The 24,931-nt window shown below is 52.2% G+C and overlaps 7 protein-coding genes across 8 annotated transcripts; 3 read left to right on the top strand and 4 right to left on the bottom strand.

Annotated features, from left to right (window-relative positions):
• Positions 1-4,238: 4,238 nt before the first annotated feature.
• On the bottom strand, positions 4,239-10,645 carry RPO21_3 (DNA-directed RNA polymerase II core subunit rpo21). Of its 2 annotated transcripts, XM_007815557.2 has the most exons (3): positions 9,880-10,645; positions 4,925-9,807; positions 4,239-4,856 (listed from the first exon to the last, which is right to left on the bottom strand). In XM_007815557.2, exons 1-3 carry the CDS (start codon positions 10,234-10,236, stop codon positions 4,829-4,831), a joined length of 5,268 nt encoding a protein of 1,755 aa, XP_007813748.2. In that variant the 5' UTR covers positions 10,237-10,645; the 3' UTR covers positions 4,239-4,828. The 2 variants fall into 2 exon arrangements, with proteins under 2 accessions (XP_007813748.2, XP_065973437.1); XM_066121820.1 differs by having other exon boundaries at positions 4,925-10,645.
• Positions 10,646-11,004: 359 nt separating this feature from the next.
• SWD1_2 (chromatin binding protein) lies at positions 11,005-13,367 on the bottom strand. Its single transcript, XM_066121819.1, has 2 exons — positions 12,870-13,367; positions 11,005-12,820 (listed from the first exon to the last, which is right to left on the bottom strand). Exons 1-2 carry the CDS (start codon positions 13,226-13,228, stop codon positions 11,770-11,772), a joined length of 1,410 nt encoding a protein of 469 aa, XP_065973436.1. The 5' UTR covers positions 13,229-13,367; the 3' UTR covers positions 11,005-11,769.
• A 140-nt stretch (positions 13,368-13,507) lies between these two features.
• Positions 13,508-14,852, top strand: THG1_3 (tRNA-His guanylyltransferase; the record flags this gene model as incomplete). Its single annotated transcript, XM_066121818.1, has 7 exons — positions 13,508-13,760; positions 13,820-13,951; positions 14,004-14,048; positions 14,102-14,274; positions 14,323-14,411; positions 14,461-14,565; positions 14,634-14,852. Exons 2-7 carry the CDS (start codon positions 13,821-13,823, stop codon positions 14,850-14,852), a joined length of 762 nt encoding a protein of 253 aa, XP_065973435.1. The 5' UTR covers positions 13,508-13,760; position 13,820.
• An 871-nt stretch (positions 14,853-15,723) lies between these two features.
• J3458_020013 (uncharacterized protein) lies at positions 15,724-16,419 on the bottom strand (the record flags this gene model as incomplete). The annotated part of the gene is made up of 1 exon (XM_007815554.2): positions 15,724-16,419. One exon carries the CDS (start codon positions 16,417-16,419, stop codon positions 15,724-15,726), a length of 696 nt encoding a protein of 231 aa, XP_007813745.2.
• A 560-nt stretch (positions 16,420-16,979) lies between these two features.
• Positions 16,980-18,944, top strand: J3458_020012 (uncharacterized protein). Its single transcript, XM_066121817.1, has one exon. The coding sequence runs from the start codon at positions 17,333-17,335 to the stop codon at positions 18,410-18,412; it is 1,080 nt and encodes a 359-aa protein (XP_065973434.1). The 5' UTR covers positions 16,980-17,332; the 3' UTR covers positions 18,413-18,944.
• Positions 17,023-24,563, bottom strand: J3458_020010 (uncharacterized protein). Its single transcript, XM_007815552.2, has 6 exons — positions 23,715-24,563; positions 23,414-23,559; positions 23,259-23,352; positions 22,967-23,195; positions 20,630-22,887; positions 17,023-20,575 (listed from the first exon to the last, which is right to left on the bottom strand). The coding sequence occupies exons 1-6, from the start codon at positions 23,899-23,901 to the stop codon at positions 20,472-20,474; spliced, it is 3,018 nt and encodes a 1,005-aa protein (XP_007813743.2). The 5' UTR covers positions 23,902-24,563; the 3' UTR covers positions 17,023-20,471.
• On the top strand, positions 18,619-19,707 carry J3458_020011 (uncharacterized protein; the record flags this gene model as incomplete). The annotated part of the gene is made up of 1 exon (XM_007815553.2): positions 18,619-19,707. One exon carries the CDS (start codon positions 18,619-18,621, stop codon positions 19,705-19,707), a length of 1,089 nt encoding a protein of 362 aa, XP_007813744.2.
• Positions 24,564-24,931: the final 368 nt, after the last annotated feature.

Here is a 24,931-nt window from a genome sequence, read left to right as displayed (position 1 = left end):
TCCTTGGGCCCTCATCTATTGATTCTTTCGAAAACGACCCCAGTAAAGCCTTCACATGGCTTCGTTTTCGCTTGGCTCCGTGATTGCATCGCAGTTGGTGCCGAGCACGGCCTGACTGACGATGCGGCCGCAGATGCGGCCATGAGTACGCCCAGGCCCAAAAACCGGCCGTGTCAAGCGCACACCCACCGAGAGAGAAAAAAATGGAATTCAAGATTCATTGCAGGAGCCTGATTTAAAAATCACACTGTAGAAACACATAATTCCAACCCTTGGGCCTGGGCGTATGTGCTCGCTTTCGAAAGTAGGCAATCTGCGGAGGTGGTAGGGCTTTGGCGCCTAGGTTCCTCGACGGCACACCACCATGGCACTGTCCCTAATGTGGCCCTGAAAAATCTCCTAGACGGATGACATGTCCACCTTTTCGCACAAGCTCGATCGATCTTTGCAACATCGATGAGCTAACCGCCGCGGGGTTGCTGTAGTTCCCGGTAGGCGAACTCTCCCGTCACCTGGTTGGCAGAGCGGCCGTATTGTACCGAAAGATGTACGTTCCGCATTCTAAATGGATTTACTTTGTCTCCCGGTTGAGTTCGAGTAGAGGCATTTATTGATGCCACAGGTATGGCACTATGCGATCAGCATTGCGATGCTCAGATTCAAAGCTTGTCGAGCGGTGTTGCGGCCGGGCGTTGGCGTCACACAGAGCCGGCAGCGGCCCGTGGAACCGCGAAAGTGGGCCATGTGGAGCGGGGACAGGACATCCCTTTGAATGTGTTAAGGTGCCAGTCAGGTACCGAATCCGGGTTTTGGCCAATCAGAAACCGTGCATTAAGAGGTACTTAGCCCCACTAAGAAATAATATGATGATAGAAGTACCAGCAATCCTGTGAGTTACAACGAGCTACATCGCACATATCGCAGCTGAGTGGCTGACCTTATTGCCAAAAAGGTATCCGCCAGGTATCGCAGAAAAGTGGGGACCGATACCTGGCTGGCACCTTACCACATTCAAAGGGATGGCATCTGAGCATCTAGGCATCTGGGGCGGCAGGGCCGGGCGCACTCCTTCATGCCCTCAATCAAGTAGGGTACGCTCCGGGCATGCTCCAGGTGTCGCCTTGTGGCAAATTATGTCCCCTGAGGCAGAGGAGGGTCGATACTTGTGTATCTTGTGCGTTTTGCAGGGGCCAATTCGTGCAACGGGTGTGCGATCGTGAGCCCGTCTCAGATCAGATGCTCCTATGACGAAGGGACGGCAACCGAAACTGCCCGGCCGCCGTCACCGCGGCCGTCATCACCTGCATGCGTATTCAATGACACGCTCTAAACACATTGTACACTTGAATTTCTAGGGCCCCGGATGATTATGCGAATTGTAGACCACAGATGAGAGTGGCGACGTAAATTGGACACCGAACTGCTGCCAGTGAGACCTTCCTGCTCGGGATCAGCACCCCAGGTGACTATGACTATGTGGTTCGCAAGGATCTGCTGGCGAGGCTGAAGAGAAACGAAGCCGGTCATATATGCCCAGGGAGGCGAGGCTAAGCCGTGTAGAGTTTCATAAAACTTAGCCCTGTACAATTGTGTGGCTGGCCTTGAAGTTCTTGAACACTCTCTTGGTCAGTGCGAGTCGTGGCTAAAGTGGGAGGCAAAGAGTATTTGCCCCGACTCGACACGGCCGGAAGCAGAGATGCAGGGATGGGGGAAAAAAAAAAAAAAAGAGCGCAAGAACGCCAAGAACGCCAACAGAAGCGGCAAAAAGGCAAGCGATGACAGGTAAACTAGTTTCGCAAATGGCGCCAGGAGCAATGCAATCTAAGCTCGGATCTGGCTAGGAAGGGAAGGTTCGGGTAGGCCCACTTTCCCAACTTCGCCTGGCTCGGCCTGATACAGACGACATCTGTCGCCCCGGACCCCTGTTTTGGCGCCATGCATGCACCCGCGCATTCGCGCCACGTCATGTGACACCGCGCCGATTTGGATGTTTGAAGGTACAAAAAGGTGAAGGCAGGTAAGGTCAGGTCGGAAAGGTTGTGCAGTATTGCACCTTCCCGCGCTCAGTGTAATGAAGGACTAATGTCCATTGGAGCAACAAGATTTCTTTGCGCAGTTGCACTGGCATTTATCTTTGGTTGGTGCATACCTAGGTACCTACTAAGATACCTACCTAGGTACGGAGTACCTAGAGCGTAAATAATGAGTTAGGGACGAAAGAGAAGGCCGGACAGGCCGGTTGAGAGAGCATTGTACGTGCGTCTCCGCGCCGGCAATGCCCAAAACCAACCACCATTGGTTTGACCCGGTCTCGTACCACAAAATTCGGGAATTGGCTGCTGATTGCTGCAATTTGAATGCCTCAGGATCCAGGTCTCGCACTTCGGCTTTCAATATGCAGTTTGCTTTCCCTTGCAGGCTGTGCTTTCCCTTTTTGACGAAGATCAAAGTCCTATTCTCACGATACGACAAGAGGTACCAGCGCGACTGCATACTCCGTACACCGTGCTATGTACCTGCCTAGGTAGTACTTGCAGAGGCAAGGCTGCTGCTCTCACCTGCCTCCCGATGCAGCACCGACGGCAGCGGCGTCTGCCCCTTCCTCGAATGTGACGACGTGGGCTTGTAGCAAGGCTGGCGTGCGCCCGAGACACAACAGCAGAAGGGCGTCTGAACTTGCCAATCTCCTTGAAAGTCGATTGAAATTTTCGCCGGCATGCGCCCCTTCTACGCCGCCGTGAGCCATTGAAAAAATCGGCTCCCGCATCTGAATGACATGAAACGAGCTTTGAGCAGTTGATGGGCACCCCGGTACTATGTGCGTAGCGTGGCTTTTTAGCTAGTGCCTGCCACAAAGTCTTACCTTGACGCCGTATTTGAAGCGAAATGACGAGATTAGAGCAGAATGTGACTGACTTTGAATAGCATTGAAGGATCCAGGTGAGGGCCGACATTGAACTGACCTGCACAGCATTGGCCACAAGTAATTATCAAATAACCAGGGCATCTATTGATGGCTAGGCTCAACCCAATCTGTGCGCACTCTTCCTTCAGACCAGCCCTGAGCAGCTCCCCGACGTGCCCCAGACGACGAAACACAGCAATGTGCAGGACGGACTGCTTCACTCCGCCCGATGGGGAGACACGCACACACCAAAGGGAAAAGCCACGAAAAGACGTCACAAGTTTGCTACTACCACAACTACTAGGCAGGCAGCTGCAGCCTTCCAGAACAGCCTGTCGCTACTCAATTATTCAACCCACGCGGCGGCGGCTAATCCCAGCCGCTCCCTGCATTCACGACAGCGGGGGGCCGCAGTTGTCGGGGTTCCCGTCAAATTTGCGCCCCCAACCTAGGCCGATGTAGCATCAAACAGGGGGCCCGGGAGGCCGTGGCACTTGAGCCAGCCTTACTGGTCGCCAGACGCTGATGCCGCTGGCATGCCGTTGCAGCGTTTGCGCTGTGCATATCTGCAGGTCTGCAAGGCATGGTTTGCACTGAGCCTCGTTCCCTTGCGCCAATGCCAGAGACAGCAAGCACGCCCCGAGTGTTGGTTGGGTCCTGCCTTTTCGAGTCCTCGGCATAACGAAGCCCAACACCGCAGTCAAGACAGACTTTTGTTTCTGCGGGTTCCTACACGCCCATTGGCTTTAGCGACAACCATTGGCCGTTGGACGTTCAATCAGCCGCCGGCGCCAGACCTAGCAAACCTGCCATGCTCGAGCTGCCAACAACCGGGCGGCATCGTCAGTCGTGACCGCCCAGCGCAACCAACAAGATTGTTGCATTCACGCCCCAGTACTCCCTGGTTATCATTGTTGACGCGCTATCGTGTCATGTACTTGCCAAGAAAAGTCTACAAACAAGGCTGTCATGTAGTGTGATGAATATGTGATGGAACATCATATTACACGCATGGAATTCAAATTTCAAATTTGCAACAACCAGTCACCCGACGTGCCAGCAAGCGCAAGTGATATCTCATGCATTGTATAATCCATGATTCACGAGAGTATTGGTTTCTTGGCATGCGGACAAAGTGAATGTTGGCACCCTTCTCGCTTAATACGCCGAGGACGCAATAGTCACGGACATCGGAGATGCCCATCAAGACTGCAGATGCCCATGCAGACATGCACCATCAACTTGCCTGCCTGCAGTCACGCCCACATTCCGTTACGGCATCACAAGTACCTACCTTGATCAAAGCACATAGTCACCGTCATAGGAGGCGAACCAAGCGAACAAGACGTTGGTCAACTATGTTTCTTCAGGACATTACTCAACCCCATTTCACCGCAGCCCAAAACCAAACCAAGAAAAAACAAAAGGCCAATCTACATCCCCAACAACCACGTCTCACCAATGGTGCAATGGTGCAATCTTGATTCCAAACTGCATCATCATTCTCTTCTCCTAAATACCAATACCACTACCCCCTATCCTCACTCCCTCCACGACCTGTCCTCCTCCTACAGAGGACCTATCATAATGTACATTCGTTTTTACACTTTTTCTCTCGTAATCTTCACCCCCTCCCCTAGGTACAGTGTGCTAGTCCATTTTCTTTTATTAAGCTTTGTGTCTTTTTGGTGGATTTTGGGTCGTGGATATTTGTTTTTCACTTTCTTGCCCTTCCGGTATTCCCCTTTTTTGTGTATGATCTATAATGCCGAGCTTGATTGTTCCTGAGTAGGAAACAATCGTAAATCAAAAGAGACCACGACGGGTGTGGTAGGAAGAAAAAAAAAAGATGAATGAGACTACGATAAGGAAAAAAAACCTAGAGAGCAGCCTGTGTCTCGTATGCATTAATCAGTTGAAAAATCAATCGTTAGAGGGCGAATTCGGAGAACTAGCAGATGTGTCAATAAATCATTGATCGAGGCTTTTGGGCATAGAATCTTGCCAAGAGTTGCTTACTATTGATTGCCCGAATTGCCCGGACCAGGTGTCCGGGGAGAGAAAGCAGGCGACGTAGGCGAGTAGCTGGGGCTCGTCGGGCTCTGCTGATTTCCAGGGCTTCTCTGGAAACTTGGACTCGTGGGCGAGTATGCCTCAGGAGATGTGGGGGACCAAGATGGAGAAGCTGGCGAATACGAAGGGGAAGTAGCACCAGCCGCGCCGTGGAGATTAGGCGACGCAGGACTGTAGTTGGGACTGGCAGGAGAGTAGCTGGGAGACGTGGGCGAGTTGAATTGGGCAGGCGACGTAGGCGAGTAGTGCCGAGGAGAGGTCGGAGAGGTCGGCGAGTAGCTCGGTGACGTCGGGCTGTAGTTTGGACTGGCTGGACTCGTCGGTCGCAGCATCGGGGACGTGGGCGAGAAGGAAGGCGACGACGGACTGAAAGAGGGAGAGGTGGCATAACGCCCAGCACCGCCATCCAAAAGCGGCGATGTAGGGGAGTAGCCAGCATTGGGCGACGAGGGAGAGTAGCCAACCATGCCCGAGCTGAATGGTGAGGTAGGTGACGTGCTGAATGGGCTCGTCGCGCCCCGAGAGTAAGGGCTCATGGATCCAACGTTGCCGAAGCCACCACCGCCGTACTCGGTACCGAACCCAGCAGGTGTCTCTGATCCAGCACCCTGAATAGGAGAGAAGTTTCCCGCCGCCGGGGAGTTCATACTCATGTAGCCAGAGTCGTTGGACATGGGCGAGCCGGTGTCGTAGGGCGTGGCGGCACCCTCCGCCTCGCCATCCTTGACAGGCATGCCTGGCATGAGACCCATACGAGAATTGTCCGAGATGACAGTTTCCAGCATCTTAGGATCAAGCAGGACGTCAAAGTTACCAGTCCCCATGGGTGCGAGCTGTCCGAGCATGACGTTTTCAGAAATGCCGCGGCAGTCGTCGAGCTCGCCAGTAGCAGCAGCTTCGAGCAGAATCTCCACCGTCTCCTCGAATGAACAACGCATTAGAGCACCAGTGTCGGCCCTGTTGATGCCATGTCGAGTGACGGCTGAGATGCTGCCTCTGTAGGTCATGACATCAACCAGCAGCGCAATATGACGGTGATTGACGTACGAACCGTCAAAGGCCAAGACGTTCGTCAACTCTTTCACCAACGCAGATCGTGCAGCTTCAATACCAAAGACTTCAACAATCTGCCACAAGTCGTTCGTGTATGTTCGCGACGCGTCAACACCGTCGACGGCGAGGACATCCCGAAGAGCGGAGCCCGAAGTATCCAAGTACCACTGGGTGCAACGGGGATCGTCCTTGATGGCAAGCTCAGATCCATCTTCGCCAACGGTCAAACGAGTACCCTTGGTCAAGAAGGCCCTCTCAATGCCTGGCACACCACGTAGAGTCAACGTGTCGAGTAGATGGGCTTCCAAACGCTTAAGCATGACGTCATCCTCAATCTTCTTTTCTCCATCTTCATCCTTTTCGTCAGACTGCCTTACTGTTCGAATACGGATGACCTGCTCGTCTGCGTTGTTGTCACTGAAGATGACAGCTAGATCGTTGGGATATTCCTCCTTGATGCGCTGGGCCACGTCGTCAATCCTGATTTCCTTATCGAGGAGTTTCTGTCGGTCGAGAGTTATTCGCAACAGCCACCTCGATTGCTGATCCGTATTGTCCTGGCCATCGTCAGGAATCAAGAAGTAGGATTCGACCATGTCCATATCCTCGGCAATGGTGGTGCCCTGGATATCGGGATCATAGTAAATCTCAGTCACGGACGTGATTGAGCGCAAGTTGGTGTACTCGACCATGCTTCGGAGCTTTTTGGCCTGTTCCTGAGTTCCTAGCTTTGTGTTCAAGTAAACTGCCATGCTAGGCGTCTTGATATCCTTTGCCAAATTAAGAATCTCCTTGAGACGGGGAACACCAAGAGTGACGTTCTTGGACGACACACCAGCAAAGTGGAAAGTGTTCAGTGTCATCTGAGTGGCAGGTTCACCAATCGACTGGGCAGCAAGAACACCCACCATTTCACCGGGAGAGACAAAGGAACGGTCCCAACGGTTCTGAAGCTCGCCAAGGACATGATCAAATGCAAGCTTGTTCAGGCGATGAACCTTGACAATCTCCTTGAAAGCAAGTCGAGAGCGAACCAAAGCCTTAAACAAGATCGTGGCATTCATGTCTGCTTCCGCCGAAATTGGATCTGATCCTCGCACGATCTTAAGTTCGCTCAGGAGGTTTTGTATCCTTGGAATAACATCGGCAGGACGCAAATTGCTACGGTCGGTGGCGCGAACATTGAAAACTCGTTTGGCAGTTTCAATCATTCGACCAATGTTGAGCGGAAGCTGCATCATCTCCTCTCCCATCTTAGACTTATTGATGAGCCGCACAGTCTGTCGGTCAGACAGCAGTGTTTCCCATTCAGAATCGAGCAGATCCATCGATTCCTTGTCACCGGCCAACTCGTTGCCATACTCGTAATCCTTCTTGAACCAATCTGGTGGGTTGGCCAAATCCAGACGATACTTTTTCTCGAACGCAGCATCTGACATCTTGAGAATACCGAGCTTCTGCTTCTCAATGCACATGGCATCGAGACCATCTTCTCCATAGAGAAACTGGACGATATCACCCAGCGAGTTTCGTACAGTTCCATCATACCGAGCGCTCAAGTCTTCAAGGGCCTTCACAAGTCGTCGTTGAATATAACCTGTCTCTGCAGTCTTGACAGCAGTATCAATCAGACCTTCTCTACCAGCCATGGCGTGGAAGAAGAATTCAGAGGGTGTGAGACCACGAAGGTAAGAGTTCTCGACAAAGCCACGTGCTTCAGGAGAATAGTCATCCTTTGTGAAATGGGGCAATGTTCGGTACTTGAAACCGAACGGAATACGCTTTCCTTCCACAATTTGCTGGCCGACGAGGGCTGTCATTTGTGAGATGTTAATTGAGGATCCCTTGGAACCAGATTCCGACATGGTTACGGCGTTGTTCGAGTCCTTCAAACTTTTCTGTGTGGTGGTACCAGCCTGGTCACGAGCGGAGTTGAGAGCCATGGAGACTTTGTTCTCGAAGGTAGCTCGGACATTCATACCGGGCAGGGCTTCGAGCTCGTTTGCCGTGGCCTGGGCCGTGAGCTTGGCGACTTCGGCCTTCTGGGTGTCAATGTGAACCTGAATCTTTTCAATGGTCTGCTTGTCTGGAATAGTATCTCCAATACCGATACTGTGACCGGTGTTCAGGAGCCAATAAGTGACAACTTGTTGGACACCATTCAGAAAAGCCATGGCACCTTCAGGGCCGAGCTCATTGTAGCACAGATGAATAATACCACCAGCTGCCGCACCCACATTTTTCTTTTTCAGAAGACCATACAGAAGCTCGCCACTCTGGATAAGGAGCCCGGTATCCTTGGGGGGGATATCAGAGTCACCTTCGGGGGCATGCAGACTAATCTCCTGTGGAATAACCATGCTAATGAGCTGTTTTCCGGTCCAGCGGGGCCGCGGTTTGAGAATGGCTGGTTGAGGAATAACACCGTCCCAATTAGGCACCCAGAGCATCATGTTCATGACCATTTCCTTGTCGATAAAGGTGTCTCGTCTGCAGAGTTTGTAAACACCAGCAAGAGAGTCCTGCACAATACCCATCAAGGGACCGTTCTTTTGAGGAGAGACAATATTGTTGGGCACAAGGCACAACTCCTTGACTTCGGCACGTGTCTCTTCAGTCTGCGGGACGTGCAAGTTCATTTCGTCACCGTCGAAATCAGCATTGTAGGGCGAAGTGACAGACAAGTTCAGTCGGAACGTTGAGTAAGGCATGACACGAACTTGGTGACCCATCATGGATTCCTTGTGCAGAGAGGGCTGTCGGTTGAAAATAATGTAGTCACCATCCATCAAATGGCGCTCAACCTTCCAACCATACTCCAGAGATATCTGGGCGGCTCGTCGGTGATGGCGCAGATCAATTCGAGTACCATCGGCTCTGATGACGTATTTGGCACCAGGATGTTCGTTCGGCCCGTTCTCTACGAGTTGGTGCAGCTTGCCAATATTGTAAGGTGTGACTGTTTCGGGATAGGTGAGAGTTCTGGCAATGCTGCGAGGAACGCCAACTTCATGAAGAGACAGATTGGCGTCACCAGTGATGACAGTACGCGCAGAGAAATCCACACGCTTGCCCATCAAGTTGCCTCTCAAGCGGCCTTCTTTACCCTTTAACCTAGCCCTGATAGCCTTGACTGGACGGCCGCTCTTTTGCAACGCCCGCGGTTGTCCAGCAATGTCGTTGTCCATGTATGTTGCCACATGGTACTGCAGCAACTCCTCAAAATCACGCGCAATGTGCTGAGGTGATCCTTCGCGGATAGCCTGCTTCACATTACCGTTGGCACGGATAATATCACCAAGCTTGTAGGTCAAATCGTCTTCATTTCGCATGCCGGTGCCAGTACCGTCCATGGAAATACTGGGACGAACAGGTGGTGGGGGGACAGGAAGCACAGTGAGAATCATCCACTCTGGGCGAGCATAGTCCGAGTTAAGGCCCATGTGCCGAAGATCCTCCTCCGAGATTCTTCTCAGAATACCATGAGCCATCTCTGGAGTAATCGGCACCGTCTCTCGCCGCTTGGGGCCGTCCTCTTGCGCAACATCGAACGCAGCCTTGAGCTGCAAAGCCGCCTGTCGGACCTGCGGCTGCACGTTTCCGCAACCACCATGGTTGTGTGCTACTGGCTTCATGCCCGGAGCAAACTCATCGTCGTTCTTCTCGTTACGATCTTCGTTTTCACATCTCCGCTTCTTCTTGCAGACTGCCCAGACACGATTGAAGCGTAGTTTAGCATCTCGCGTGCTGATTGCGGTGACAAACTCGGAATCGCTCTGAGAGAGAAAATTGTGTGTTAGCAACCAAGAAGTTCACAAAAAGCCTACGGAGAGTCAGGATAGACCAACAGTATCGGCCAACACCTTGCTGCAGTTGTGGCAGACAATCTCCAATATCTTTTTGACCTTCTTAATGAAACCAGGATGGTACACGGGTTTGGCCAACTCGATATGTCCAAAGTGACCAGGGCAGTCACTCATAGACTGCGTACAGGTTTTGCACTTGAACCCTCTATCAATAGAACCCAGAAGAGGATCGTTGAGCCCACCATCGCGTGGCTTGGTGCGACTCTCGTCCATTGTCTCGGGATAGAGAATGTGGCAAACACTCATGTTCTTGATTTCTTCGGGAGACATCAAACCGAACTGAATCTCCTCGACCGTCTTGAGCGGCGCGCTAGAGAATGGAGGGTGATAGTTCGCCATGGTTGCGGTTGGTGAAAGGCTCGTCGAGGACAACGATTGTTTAGGCGATCGGGCTGACCGAAGGTGGTCTCGTTGGATATACGCGACACGCAGCCGCAGCGACAAACGGGGGAATCGCGAAGAAAAACACGCAAAGAAAGAGAGTCAAGCCGATTAACAATGTCCGTAAACGTCCCAGTCGATGAAAAAATCTCTTGTGCACGAATGGCGGATGGCGCCCGAATGCTGCGCTCGCCCTGGCCAACGGCCCAGGAGACCCTCAGATGCTCTCCTCCGTCGCCACCGCTCGTAGAGTCGTCCAAGTCGTCCAAACGCGAATATTCGTATCGTATAGCACCTTGGAACGTGCTTCACAGCGCTGCGCCCGATGTCCGACGCGCGTGGTGATGAATTTTGGCTGGCAGGCAAAGTTTTGTCGTGGTAAAGGCGGGAGAACTGGAGGGCGGCGTGGAAAGAATCTAGATGAGGCGACTGGCACACGTCTACACCGCTAAGCCTATTTTGGTGCAGAGATGCCCCTGCGCCATAAATGTGATGCCTAAGGCAAGTATTTTTCGGAGGTAGCGGGACCTTGGAGGGCATTCATCAGGCGACTGACTAATCTGTTCAGGAGGAGCATACCCACACAGTTCGTCAATCAAGATGTCTGCCTTTTTTTGTCAGGCCGTCCACACTAGCACAAAGTCTTGTAGCTTCGACTTTGACAGCTCGCATCAACATCCGCAGCCTCTCAGCCAATGGTTTATAGTGCGCATCGCCGGTGACTCAAACACCTCAAACACCACTCAATTTAGACAATCCGGAGTCTCAATCAGCCACAGCCTGTCCAATTCAACGTACTCGTCTGATATCACGCGTCTATCCGTCCTTTGCCTCGTCACGGGTAATGCGTCATTGAGTATTGATTCTGTATTAAAGATATCCCTTGTCAACAAACGCCTTTGTGTGGCTGTGAAGAGTTCCAAACAAAGTCTGTGCAATCGTCTACAGACCTTTACGGGCCGACAACAAAGGGTAACCAATCAAGGGTAATGGTGTTTCAATGACTTTGATTCCATTCACTACCCAAGCCCGTTATCCTGCAAGGAGCTGGCAGATGCTGCGGAACTTGATGCTATCTGCGCTAAACAAAAACCAAAACTCGTAGACGATGTCGTCTCTACGCTCCACTGCGTATTGTAATCCTAGCATAGATGGCGTGCATTGCATCTCTTTGGTTACATGGTAATATTTCCAGGTCCCTGATCCTTCGCCACTTTGGTCCATCAGAGTCGAGATGAGTTTTCGGTGATATAGCTCGTCGATCGGTTGTATAATCCCAGCGATAAAATATCCCCAATGTCTATTTGGTGAATATGGACTGGCCATTGTCCAGTGCAGAACTGAATGAATCTGACTTGGAATGTACCGTCGCGCAGCCTAAGCTTTGACTGATCACGAGGCGTGTGGAACAAGTTTGTGATGCCTTCTGGCCTTCCTGCCTGGAAACTGTTCCCCGAAAGCTGTTATAATACGTTTCGTTTCAGGGGAGAGCTATCTTTTTCTGCCCCGGCCGCCCTTGGCAGTGCCGCCCTTCTTCGTGGTCACCGTGTCTACAGGCCCGTCGATGTCGCTTTGGCCCTCGCCAGGGCTCCTACGTCTCATTGTGCCGGTTGATACAGCAATAAACTCGTCCTCACTATCACTTTCCCCAAGGTTAAACAAAATAGGCATACGAAAACTGTCGATATCGTCATCAAACTTGGTAGGGTCCAACGTGAGGACGTCCACATCTTCGTCTTCCGCATCAAGTCGTCGTCGATGAATTTCCTCCTGTGCATATATATCAAACTCATCCTCTCTTTCAATATATTCGACGTTCTCCTCCACTTCAGCAAAATCTGGGGCCAGCGCTGACCACTTTTGAGGACTGATGACGGACCAGATGTATATCCGACCTGTTTCCAATCCACAGGCTGCGAGAAGCGCCCGTGACGGATGCCATTCAATGACCCCTTGCTCTTCTTTTGGGTCCTTAAGCATGCATACCAAGCTCCCATGATTGCGTTCCCAGACATAAAGCTCGTGATTGTTGTAGGTCGATGCGGCTACATATTCGCCCGTCGCACTAAATGTGACGTGATTCCATGACAGCTTGTTGACGACATCTTGAAATTTGTGTTCGAGGGGCAATTGTATTGTGTCGAGATCCAAGTCGTCTACGGAGAGATTGGGTATTCTGAAAGTGCGGATAATGCGGTCCTGCGAGTTGACAAGCAGGTCGCGACCGGCGCCAGTGATGCGCAGCGTGGTGATAACTCCAGAGCAAACTTTCTCTGAATAAATGATTTCAAAAGTCTTTGTATCAATGAAGTTGATTTTGCCCTTACTTGTGCCGGCAATGATGTGGTCGCCGGTCGAGGTCCAAATAGCCGACGTCGTCTTTTCTTTGGCGTCTTCTTTCGCTTGTTTCTCTTTTTGCGCAGCGCTTCCTTCAGAATTCGTTCTCTTGGGCACAGATGGAAGGATATGCTTGACATCGACAAGGTCGGTCATGTCTACTAAAACCGGTTGTTCTTCGAAGAGCGACGCAACGAACTGCAGGCTGCTTCGGTTAGCCACTTGCGCGCAAGGTGTCTAAGCAACGAACTCACTGATTCCAAGGATGAAGCTCAGCCATATACGCTGGCGCGCGAAAGCGCACCTCGCGCAATCTCTTGCCGTCCTGAAGATCCCATAAAATAGCCTTCCACCCTTGACAGGTGGACAGCAAGTATCTTCCGCATGGTGACCAGCTCAAAAAGGTTATACTCTTACTGTGGCCTCTTAATTTCCGTGCCACTCCCATCGTCTCCAAATCCCAGATAGCGATGGCGCCATCAACTCGGCCAGAGGCAAGGTAGTCACCCTTGCGGTTGAATCGAACCACCGTGGCATGGCCGGATCGTATGGTGTTGGTGATGCTTTCAGGATAGTCCTGAAGCAGGTAGTCGTCCGACAGCAGCAAGTTCATCGTCGCGATTGCCGCGAAATCATATCAAATGGGCTCTGAGGCTGGAGTCCAAGGCGTATGGTCTTCAATCGGCGTGCAAGCAGTATATTAACGTGCTTGAGAAGTAAGGGCCGTATCGCCACCTCTTTGTAGAAGGGCAGCGCGGACGCGCACAAGAATTCCGCGTCGGCTCAGTTTGGCGCCATAGGAGTGGGTCAAGGTGCTGCTGTACCTGCCATTTGGTGGTAATTGAGCCCAACTTGATGGAAGGAACGATCCAGCACGGTTGACCCCACCGCGGGGAGCTCAACTTCCTCACCGCAGACCCCAAAAATAATAAAACGGTCAATCTTCCACGACTACTGCTGGTACCCGCGGTTACATAGCCAGCATGGCGAACTCCAAGTAAGCGATGTACACTGGTGGACTCGTTGTAGCGTTGAGACTGCTGATGCCTCGCAAGGTTTGAATATGTTCGAAACTTCGAGCAACCAGACCCATTACTGCCAAACACATGGATCGTGGTTCGAATCGATGGACGCGCATTCACAAAGTACCAACCCCCTAGAAGCTAGCGTATTGGTCAAACATGTCTGATTCACCGGATGCCAGGATGTGTGCAAAGTACAACTTTCAAAAACCCAACGACCGTAGAGCTTTAGATCTCATGAACGTAGCCGCCATGGCCGTTGTTACGGATATTCCCGAGATCATCATAGCATACGGTGTCAGTGACGAGTATAGGTAGGACACCTGTTCCTTCACATGAATACGCACAAGCCTGAGGGTTGAATAGTTTTGTCCTCCACAAGTCTTGTGACTTGTTTGAGCGACGTGCGAGGTACGCAACTCTTCGGAATCGTTTGCAAAAGTTCAAAATTAAGGTCGATGCAGCAAGTTGGTCAGCACCATCGTCTCTACCTTCACAGCGAATTACGTATTTTCTTGGCCCACATGCTTCCCCGACACGCCGCTATCCTTCCCTCTACCGACTTTCGATGGCCGAGCAGTATGTTACCCAAGTGTCCAGAATCTACGTGACTACTTGAGTTGGCGGCAAGTAGACTGTATGTTCATGCATCATCATACCCTTCTTGCATCGACTAACCAGTTAGGTCACATAAACAATTTGTACAACACTACATTCTGGTCCCTTGTCCAGCTTGGTGGACTTGACAACAAGGATGCTGAAAGAACACTCGCCGTACGTTATTCGCTTATTTGCAAGCCAATGTCGTCTGATAACATGTTAGGGTACCTTGGCAGCAGACAAAAACGAGATACTATTTTCTAGATTCCACATCAACTACAATAACGAACCGGAAATATACAAGAAGGGCAGCGTCATCTTCAGAGATGTACTTGAATTCTTCCTCGTCTTCCTCTTCAACTACATTTGACTACTCTGGCTAACAAACATCGACAGTATGAACTAGTCGACCCTGGCAGTCACTCGGTTGCTGCAGAGATGGACGATTTGGCCGAGCCTGTAACACAATCGAAAAGTCAGGCTGAAAAGGATAAAAAGAGAAGGGCTAAGGCGCGGGTCGTGGTACAGCACTTGGACATCATCAAAGATGATTTTTGGGATAGAAGACCGTGGATATTATCGAATAAACCAGGAAAAGCTCCAAAGGAAACATAGAGCAAGACCTGGCGATCGACTTGAATGGAAACGAAACTAAATTTTGTAGACAACATGGTTTCGCTACGCATACCCCAAAATTACTTGAACGGCCAGATGAAGAGAACTATGACGATTATCAACTTTGACAACTCTGGACATTGAGAGCGAGATCCATTTTCTACCACGAGAGACGGCTTCGGTATTCAAGATCCTCAAAATATGCAATATTACAAAAAATGAGGACTATAATACGAACTGATTGGTTACAAGCCATACACCACTAACGGGCTTCTGTTCGTCGTAAATGGGACGTTCTGCAACCTCGTTTCCGCCTAGCACCCCGTGATAAGACGGCCTCATTCATATTTGCCCCCAGTCAAGTCAAGCCAAAATCATGTGGTAAAAGTCTCTTGAACTTTTCCTTCATGAAGGCAATGGTGTCCTGGCAGATACTAGGCACAGGTGGAAGAATGGTATCACGGGAGCTTCCGCGCACCAGAACAATCCACGCGAGAGGCAGTGGGTGGCAAAGGTCAGCATCAGTTGCATCACCTGTTGGTTGTTGTCTATTATCAAATTGTAGCTCGCTTAGAGTTTTCCCCCTCCTACATAGACAAATCCAATCCTGAAAGAAGGAACAATAAGACGCGTCGAATCAAATATGATAAGACCCAAATCGCGACGAATCATTGACATTAAGGTCAAAATATTTTGAGCACAGATAGCTACTGACATGGCTGAACACGCAGGCCCTGTTCCAGAGAAGCAACATACCTCGGCATGGCCGAGCCAACGGCATCAAAGTTACCCAGCCAATACAATACTCGAACCAAAAACGCCATGCTATGCAATGTCCCAAAGACCTTCTCCTATGTGAACAATGAACCCGTCAACAACAAGCGACCTGCACTTTACTCTGCTCCCTCCTTTTTGTTTCTTTCCTAGCCCTCCGCTCCTCTTTCGTCCGCCGTCTCTCAGCCTTTGGGTGTACCTTGTCCTCCTTCAGCCTCCTCCTCTCCTCCCTTCTGGTTGTCCGTTCTCCCCTTGCTTCTATAGACGCGCCCTCCTCTTTCTGCCGTTTAGCCTCCTTCTTCAATCTCTTCTCCTCCTTCTCTTTCCTCCTAGCCGCCTTTTCCTCCCTTAACCGTCTCCTCTCTTCCTTTCGAGCCCTCTTATCCGTCTTGGCCTCAGGCTGGCTTGTCCCAGGGGTCTCGCCGCTCTCGCCCTCGGCGTCACTTGAGCTCTCACTAGTGGGCAAGGTCCCCTCTAGAAACCCCCCGCGGACAAATGATGTATACAGAGAATATTTGCCCAGGTAGCCCTTCTCAATGGCGTTTAGTTTGCCCGTCTTGACCGTCTGTGTCACTTTGCCTTCTTTCGACGTATCGAGGCCCTTGAGTTGTTCGTCAAAGGCGTTCATCCACCACTGGTCGCTGGTGAAGTGTGGTGTGGTTCCGAGGCCCTTGGTGTTGTCTTTGCGGTTGAGGAGGAGGGGCTTCGCGAGGCCGATGGAGTTGTCGGTTTTGTGGAGGGAATGGCCCTTACCTCTCCAGCCTTGGCTGGTGAGCAGGGCGCTTGCGTCCATGGTGTCCCTGAGCAGCGCGCGACGAGGATGGTGGGCGTTGGGTATCGTGGGATTCGATATGGTGGTTTGGGGATGGGGTCTTTTGGCAGGCGAAGATGGCATTGGGGATTTTTTTAGTGGGGCGATCTGCGATAAGCTTATCGGCCTGGGGTGCGTAACATGCTGGCTACCCTGTACCCGGGCAACTGCATGATTTTTATATCCAGGCTCGCAACAGACTTGGTCGTCGTCACCGCATAGAGTTGAGGAGAATTGTATGGTTGATATTTAACTTATCTTTCTTTTTCCCAGAGCTTCAGTCTCATCCGTATACTTCGGGTGTCGTTGTGGCGTACTGATTCGGTAAGCGGCTGAGCCGAGTATGTCGTCGAGAAGTTGCGACCGAGACTTGTCAAGCTTGTTTGCATGTGGGATACACTCAACAACCATCTGTGTCATGAGGCCTTACTCTTGGGACAAGCTCAGAGCAAAGAAGATAGTCTATACGACAAAGTCCACTCATAGTCCCCAGTGACAAAGCTGGCCCACCAAAGCACGCAGCGACGTCATTCCCGCAACGTCGGCAACAAAACATTCAACCTTTCCAACACTGACTATTCATGCCATGCAACCAAGGCGGCCGCGATTGTGCCATTTGCGCCTCGATGCACAACACATTGGATCATTGCCTGTTACCAGACTTGATTGATCCAACAAGAGCTAGCCTCGTCAGCGCATGACGTACCAATTCAGTCAGAGGCAACCCCAACCTCCCAGCTTCAGGCAGCCAGCCTTCACCTCTGCAGAATATCTGATTTCCAACCCATCACCAACCGGATACAACCCGTCAAGAAAATATAGACTACCCCCCTGAATGACACCCACATAACCAATCGACCCTCAAGCCCCCATCAAGAAGCCGTCCTCTGCCATCATGGCGCCCCTCTGCGCTGACCCGCGGCAGATCGTCATCGCCCTCAACCCCGCGAGACGAGCCGCTCTCCTGCGTCTCGTTGAAGAAATCATCGCCTTCATGACCATGAGGCTCGTCAATCTCTCTGATGAACTAGGCTCACTCACCGGCTCAGACGAGGATGCCCAGTCACCCAGTCCAGTTCAAAAAGCGGCACCCCAGAAACCAACCGGCAAGGCGGCACAGCAAATCGAACAGATTCAGGAATCAGCCATGAAGTACATGCAACAATGGAGAGCCAGCTTTTTACCCAAACTAGAGGAAATCGTCCGTGTCGAGGACACGCCTAAGATCAAAGAGGAGCGCAAAAACCGCCGAGACGCCCTCGATAAGAAGAGGCTCGACACGCCCGAGGAGGGCGAGAACCTTATTAATTTCGGCGACGTGCAGGTCGACATGTCGGAGGACGTGGCGGCCCTCCAGAAACTATACCACCCCATCCCCACGAGGTTGACTACGGCGCCAGCACAGGATCGTCGAGAGGCCCTTAGTTGCGTGCTGCTGCTGCTTCTGTCCACGGGCAAGTACTCGGCGCACTCCCGCACCATGATACTGCATCTTGCGTCGGCGCTCGAAATCCCGCAGACGTTTGTGAACAAGGAGGAGGCCGAGATTGCTCACTCGCTCATGGAGTCGTCCACCACCGACAAGGACAAGAAGGAAACCATGTCTGCCGAGGCAGAGGCCGAGAAGCGAAGACAGCAAAACAAGTTCAGTCGCTTCTGGAAAGTCGGTCTGGCAAGCGTAGCAGGCGCGGCGGTCATCGGTGTGACCGGTGGTCTAGCTGCGCCGCTGGTAGCTGGTGCGATAGGCGGTATCATGGGCGGCGTGGGATTAGGAGGCGTGGCGAGCTTCCTGGGGATTTTCTGGATGAATGGCGCCTTGGTTGGCGCTCTGTTCGGGGCATACGGCGCCAAGATGACTGTTGGTCTCCTTCCCTTCTTCTTTTCTTTTTATTTTATGTATATTCTCATTGCCGAAAACCGCCGTCCACTAACGCGCCCCAGGGTGAACTCATGGATAATTACGCCAAAGAAGTAGAAGACTTCAAATTCATCCCGCTCGCCACCACGGGATACGGCCCCGAATTCCAACGCCCCCCGGATGCGCACTCGTCTGCAAAAGAAACGCGCAGGCTCCGCGTCACCATCGGAATAAACGGCTGGCTCAACGACGAATCCGACATCGTCACCCCCTGGCGCGTGCTCCCATCTTCCGAAACAGAAGTCTTCGCGCTCCGCTATGAGATGAAAACCCTCCTCAGCCTGGGCACCGCCCTCCAAGACCTCGTCCAGTCCTTCGCCTGGAAGACGCTCAAGGTCGAAATCATCAAACGCACCGTTCTGGCCACCCTCTGGGCCGCCCTCTGGCCCATCCAAGTCCTCGCCGCCGCGTCAAACGTCGACAACCCCTTCAACCGGGCGAGCAACCGGTCCAAAAAGGCAGGCCGCCTGCTCGCCGACGCCCTCATCAACAAGGTCCAAGGCGAGCGGCCCGTCACCCTCATCGGATACTCACTCGGCGCCACCGCCATCCACGCATGCCTCCAGTCCCTCGCGGAACGCAAGGCCTTTGGCCTCATCGACAATGTCGTCATTATGGGCGCACCGGCCCCTTCCGACGCAGCTCACTGGCGAACACTGCGCTGCGTCGTCTCAGGAACCATATTCAACGTGTATTCCGAAAACGACATGATGCTAGGCTTCGTGTACCGGATGCACAGCCTCGCGCTGGGCGTAGCGGGCCTCCAGGCCATCGAGGGCGTCCACGGAATCCGGAACCTGGATCTCAGCGAGAAAGTGAGCGGCCACCTCCGCTACCCTTCATTGACGGGCGAAATCCTCAAGGCATGCGGATTCACGGGCGTCCACGCCGGCGTCGAGATCGAAAAGGACGACCTGATTCGGATGAAGGACGACCACGCCGAGGGGAAGCTCGTCGACCTTGACGCCGCCGTCGCCGCGGGGGAGCCGCAAAGGAAGGACGACAGCAGAGTAGCCCGTGATTTAAAGGGGTTGACAATCTCCCCGCCGGCCCTATCGCTAGGTGAGTCTGAACGACACCCTCTTCCGGCACGTCCTGCGGAGACAGCAGAACCGGGGCGGCACGAACACGAGCCGGACTCGGATGACTCGCCGGTGAGACTGGAACACAGATCCCTTCACGAGGGCTTCGATGACCCGCCTTTGGTCGAGAGAGGCAGAGGCGGCAAGTGGAAGCGGGAACAGACGCCGGAATCCAACGATGGCGACGACGGGGAGTTTATGGCCATCAAGATGGAGGATGATGACGACGACGACGACGACCATGGTCATAACAAGCCAATCAAGCACTAGATAGAAGATACATCTTGGCACCATATAATGACCAGCGTTCCATCAAGACAATAGAAACATGCAGTTCACAAGCAACCCCGTAAGACACAGACACAGACACGCCAAGAAATAGACCGCATCATTTTTCATCCCTGTATTGGGACTCATTTCTCGCTCTCAATTATCTAATTCTCGCTACAAGAAAACGACACAAGATGAAAAGACAACCCTGAGCAATTAACAATTTTGTAGCAGAGTAATGATGGATCCGATTGACGACAATTAGGTCTTTATAAAAGCCAATATAGCACATTTTCGCCCCAAGATCATCTCTAATCGCGTGCTCGGGATCTGTCCAAAAAAGAAAATAAAAAGTCAAAAAAAGTCAAAAAAACAGGCAACTAGGAAAAAGAAATCAAGACGCTGCGGAATGCAGTACGGATGCCGAATGACCGAAATCGCTTGTGCATTCACACGTACACAGCCTTATTGTCCCGTGGTATCATCGCCAATGAAAAAATAGCACCATATTAAAAGAAGCCAGAAACCCGAAAAACAAAGCAACAACTGCTGGCTCCGTAATTAGTATAAACGAGTTGGTTGGACTGCATCAGACTGCGGGAGCAAGTCTCATTGCAAGACTGCCTTTGCTACCTGCAATGTGAGCCTGGTTGGGGATATTGCGAACAAAATTTTACTTATGGGAAATCCGATGTGTTGAGTATTGTAGATAAGAGAGAATGTCATGGTAGTTTCCCCCCCAGTCAACGCGCCGCTAATCGTCTCTAAGATCTTCCAGCCACTGGCAGCTGAGGACCGTTACCGGTTTCCATGTTACCGGTGAGTTCGGCAACGCGGGCCTTGATTCGGGCAACGCGGGACTCGATGGCTATGGATTTCATTAGTTCACCATTGCTTGGCATATGCGTCATTTATGACTTACTCTCTTCTACGCTGGTGTCGTCATCATCGCCTGAGTTCTTGTTGGCTCGGGAATTGTCCGCTTTAGGGCGGGTGGCAGCTCTCTGCGCAGCATTCTTGCGTATCTGAGCCCAGCGGTCTTGAACACCGGGGCCGGCACTTTGGCTAAGCGTCTCAACCGGTCCTTCAGATTGAATCTCATTGCCGCTGTCTTCTCTGGGAATTGGGTGGCGAGCTATTGGCGGTGGAGTAGCATCGTCGTCGTCGGGAACAAAGGCAGGCTGATCGGTGAGAGGGCCTTGGTCGAATCGAGCGAATTCATCCTTGGCCTCGGCTGCGTCGTGTGCATCAATGGGGGACAGGTCCTTGCTGGCTGAAGGGTCGTAGGTTGGCTCTAGATTTTCAACAGCAGGGGGAGCCTCTGTTGTCACCTCGGCAATATGAGAGGGCCTTGCAGTGTCAAGAGGCGATTCTTGAATCGGAGTTGCAACCGGGGTTGCCTCCTCTGGTACGGGCGATTTGGTGGCTTCAGATGTGCGAGCTGACTCCTCGGCAACAGCTTGTTCCTTTTGTAACATACTTTCTAGGTCGGCAGAAGCACCGTCAGGGACCTTGGATGATCGGTTCTTGCGCTTAAATAGTTTTCTCAAGCCCGACTTCTCCCTGTTTGCCTGGAGCGCGCCCTTCTGAGCACCTATCTCAGGTGAAAGACTCTCAACATCAGGGACCGAAGGTGTCACGGGAGTAAGTGGCGTATCAATATCCTTGGGGGGTGGGACTGGGGTGTCATGCTTCTCGACCGCCGGCTCCGTGGCTTGAGGGTCGGTCTGCCTGACATCGGGCTCGGGCAGCGGAGTAGACACCGTCGCGATAGGCGTGTCATCCTTGGTCGGCAAATCTGGTTTCTTCTCGACGGCATGACCATTGCCGTTTGCGGCAGCGGCATCGTTGGTCCGCTGTGTGGTTGGTGACGATACCGCAATTCCACGTCCGGCACTATTGTTAGCCATGTACGCATCCTTAATGGTGCCCCTGTCGTACTTTCTGGCCCATCTGATAGCAGAAATAGCTTCAGGAGCAAGGTTGGGTTGCAGCGAAAGCACACTCGTAGTCTTTTCTGGGACTGAATCGTCTGTTCTGCCGCGACGTGATGCAGCCAACTGCTCATTCTCCTTGACGGCACGCATCTGTGCTGCCTTGGCTTGGATTCTGGCATGGGTCTCCGGGCCGACATTAGTTTTGCTGCTTCCAAAACTCGGGGGGTTCTTATCACCACGGCCGAGGGCATGCTTTCCCACCGACTTACGGCGAGCCATATTCCTGCCACGCTTGGTCCAGCTAAACAGACCTTTCTTTTCTGCAATGTAGGCTCCTTCGGCCGGTTCTGGCGCAGCGCCTGCAATCATTTCCTCCATAACGAGCCAGCTACCACCGGCGATCTTTGTTTCAATGATGGCGCAACGGCCGAAAGCAGACTTGCGCTCAGACGTTTCCTCAGGAGCCAAGCTGCTCATCCATACCCACCAGAACGCGTTGTCAAGGTCAATCAAGGTAATGCTGGCAAGCTCTCCGGGTTGTAGGGTGGTGGTATTCTCCAATCTCGGACGGTGCGACTGTGAGCTCTGCTGTCTAATTTGAGTTTCAATGGGAGGCAGCACCTTGTCAGGCGGGAGGAGCACGCTCGAAGGAGCCTGGTTCTCATCAATGAAGCCCGATGACAGGAAGTCAGCCCAGGATGGAGTCGTGGGGCGGCCAAAGTCGGTCCCGGACGCAGGTGTACTTCGGAGTCCCTGTAGTTGCCTGTTCTGAGTGGGGACGTGGCTATCTTCAATGTGAGGTTCTTCCTCAACAGTGCCTGCGAAACCTATGTCTTCGAATCGTGACCATGATGCATCACGCAGGCTGGTTGAGTGCTTGACACTGGATACCTGAGATTCGTTTGCAGCAGAAATAGCGCGCAATACTCGAAGACACTCTTCAGTCAATGCCTGTACCGGATCGTCATAGTCGGAGAATTGTTGCAAGGCCGGATCAGAGTCGCGGTACTGGAAATGGCCAGCGCGGCGAAGCAGGGCAAAAGGCGTCGGCGAGACAGTGTCGACCAACATGACCAGCTTGTTAGTCTTTGAGACAAGTGTCGGCGGAGTAATCGGTGGGTATTCGGTTTCGTTGAGCAACTTCTCCAGTGATCTAGGAAGCAGAGTGATTCCGGTGAGACCTTCTTCTGGCGTAAGAGACCGTAGATAGGAGAAGAAGAGATGCGTGGTGGCATCAGCGGCCCTGACGAAATTGTGTTAGCTTTCGAACCCTTCTGTTGTCTGCACATGAGATTCGCCTCCGGCGTGAGCAGGTCACTCACTTCTGCCAAGCCTTGTAACCACCATCAAAGCCACTGCCCGTATCTTTCTGCTCGAATGCCCACCACGCAGCCATTCGAGGCAATTGACATCCACCAAAACCATTGGTTTTGCCATGGGCGGCAATGGCTGCTGTCAACTCAAAGAAATCGAAAATGATGCGTTGTCGAGCTCCGCTTTCCACGCTCAGGGGTATAAATGTCTTGAAAGAATCTCTGGCCATACGTGAATCTGTCGTACCCAGTTACTTTTGCGAACGGAATAGATAACTTGCCCACAAGAATTTGCACTCACCACCTTCTCCTATCTTGAATAATTCATAGGCGTCCCAGCCAACAACGCCACCGGAAAGGCGGCTCCAGCACCACTTCACGACACCCGAGATGACCTAGTGCAGCTGTTAGCTATATTTACATGTGGCATGGGACACAATTCCATGCTCAACTGACCATTGGCTCGGTCATGCGCAGCTCCTGTGCCAAGATGTTCCCTTTCAAGCCATAGCTTTCGTCGAAGAAGCGTCTAATGAAAGTGCGGACGGCGCTGGGATCGGAAGTTGGCCGGTAGGGGAGGAGTAGAAACGGGATGTCGAGGCCTATTTTTGAAATGAAGAGTAAATCAGCCAACTGCCCAGATTCTATCTTGTCTTTCTCAAGGAAAATGGAACCAAACAGAACAAACGAGCTTCCCAAGCTACAAAAATGAAAACCATCGTCGCATAAGCAAAGAGCCCGAGTGGAATACACATACCCCGCGCCTTAAGCTCTGCCGTGCAAATATGCAACAGCTCGTGAATTTCCTCTGGCTCAACTGAGGGCCGTGTGTAGGCATCGTCCCACTTTGGTTTCTGTGGAAGAGAGTCGGTAAATCCTTGCAAATTATTCCTCTTCTTTCTCAGGACCTCTCGGCCTTTGAGGCGAGAGAGAAACCCCGGCATGTCGGGCAAATGAATGGGGGATTCCCGAACGACGGGTTATATGATTTCAAAAGCGGCGAGAGGGATATGTGGTGTGCCGCCTCGATTTACCTCATTCAAACCAGAATGTGCTGTGGTGCGATGAAAGATGCAGGAATCATGCACAACGGCGATGAACTGTTGCGATCAGGGGGCTGCCAGGGCTGAAAACTGGTGGAAATAAGAAAACGCTCCCCTCGACGGAGTTGGGTAGTGTGGATTTGCTCAGTGTAGCACTGGATAACGAAAAATTAAAAGCAAGCCCAGCCGAAATAGAGACGAGGCCTAATGACAAAACAGACAGATGGACGATGGCCCAGGTGTGGTCGAAAAGGTAGTTCAACTCGCGCTGCCGACGTGTAAGTGGTGATGCGGGGACTGGAGACGGCAAGAGAGCGTCGAGAAAGTAAAAGGGGGGTGGAGGGGTGTGTGTGGAAAGACGAATGGGACACAAAAGGGGACGAGGATAGTCTGCAGCCCAATGACCAGAACAAGTCTGCAGAAGGAAGGAAACTAAACAAGGAAGAAGCACAAAGGAGAATCAAGCCAGTGCCCCAAAACGCAAGGCATCTGAAGTGGCTAGACGGCAAGAGAGGGAAGGGGGAAAAAGAGGAAAAGGCGAGCAGCAGACAGACAGACACAAGGCCAGACGAGATCAGACTGGACGGGGTGAAAGATGGGCGACGACGTGGTGTCAAGTGCTGGGTTGACTGTTTGGCCAGACATGACATTTGAACCGGGTTGGACCATGGACCATGGATCATGGCGATTCAGGGGCCAGAGATGATGGGCCCCAGTGCCTCTCGGTCCATGTCTTCATGGCGCCTTGTCGCCTTGTTGTCCCAAGATCAAGGACTAACATGTACGGAGTACATAGACATGCATCACCACTACCAGGGGTCGATTATCACGGCCTCGGATTGGCCCACGGCCACTTTAAGGACAATGGGGGGACCAAAAAGTAAATTACAGTTGAGGTCAAGTGGCTCAAGTGGCTCAGGTGGCTCAGGGC

This window comes from Metarhizium acridum (assembly GCF_019434415.1).
Source record: "Metarhizium acridum strain ARSEF 324 chromosome Unknown scaffold_568, whole genome shotgun sequence".
Lineage (NCBI taxonomy): Eukaryota > Fungi > Ascomycota > Sordariomycetes > Hypocreales > Clavicipitaceae > Metarhizium > Metarhizium acridum.
The sequence above is the reverse complement of the archived record's forward strand: the minus strand, read 5'-3'. Positions and strand labels throughout refer to the sequence as shown.

Bases quoted from the DNA above. Each gene is read 5' to 3' on its own strand.
- RPO21_3 (XM_007815557.2), bottom strand. From the start codon at position 10,236: ATGGCGAACTATCACCCTCCATTCTCTAGCGCGCCGCTCAAGACGGTC. The intron at 9,808-9,879 runs GTTGGTCTATCC...TTTCTCTCTCAG, and splicing joins GCAAGGTGTTGGCCGATACT to AGCGATTCCGAGTTTGTCAC. The intron at 4,857-4,924 runs GTAAGCAACTCT...CACATCTGCTAG, and splicing joins GGCAATTCGGGCAATCAATA to TTCTCCGAATTCGCCCTCTA.
- SWD1_2 (XM_066121819.1), bottom strand. From the start codon at position 13,228: ATGAACTTGCTGCTGTCGGACGACTACCTGCTTCAGGACTATCCTGAA. The intron at 12,821-12,869 runs GTGAGTTCGTTG...TAACCGAAGCAG, and splicing joins GAGCTTCATCCTTGGAATCA to CCTGCAGTTCGTTGCGTCGC.
- J3458_020012 (XM_066121817.1), top strand. From the start codon at position 17,333: ATGGCGCCCCTCTGCGCTGACCCGCGGCAGATCGTCATCGCCCTCAAC.
- J3458_020010 (XM_007815552.2), bottom strand. From the start codon at position 23,901: ATGCCGGGGTTTCTCTCTCGCCTCAAAGGCCGAGAGGTCCTGAGAAAG. The intron at 23,560-23,714 runs GTATGTGTATTC...TTTCAAAAATAG, and splicing joins GGCAGAGCTTAAGGCGCGGG to GCCTCGACATCCCGTTTCTA. The intron at 23,196-23,258 runs GTGAGTGCAAAT...TGGGTACGACAG, and splicing joins ATTCAAGATAGGAGAAGGTG to ATTCACGTATGGCCAGAGAT.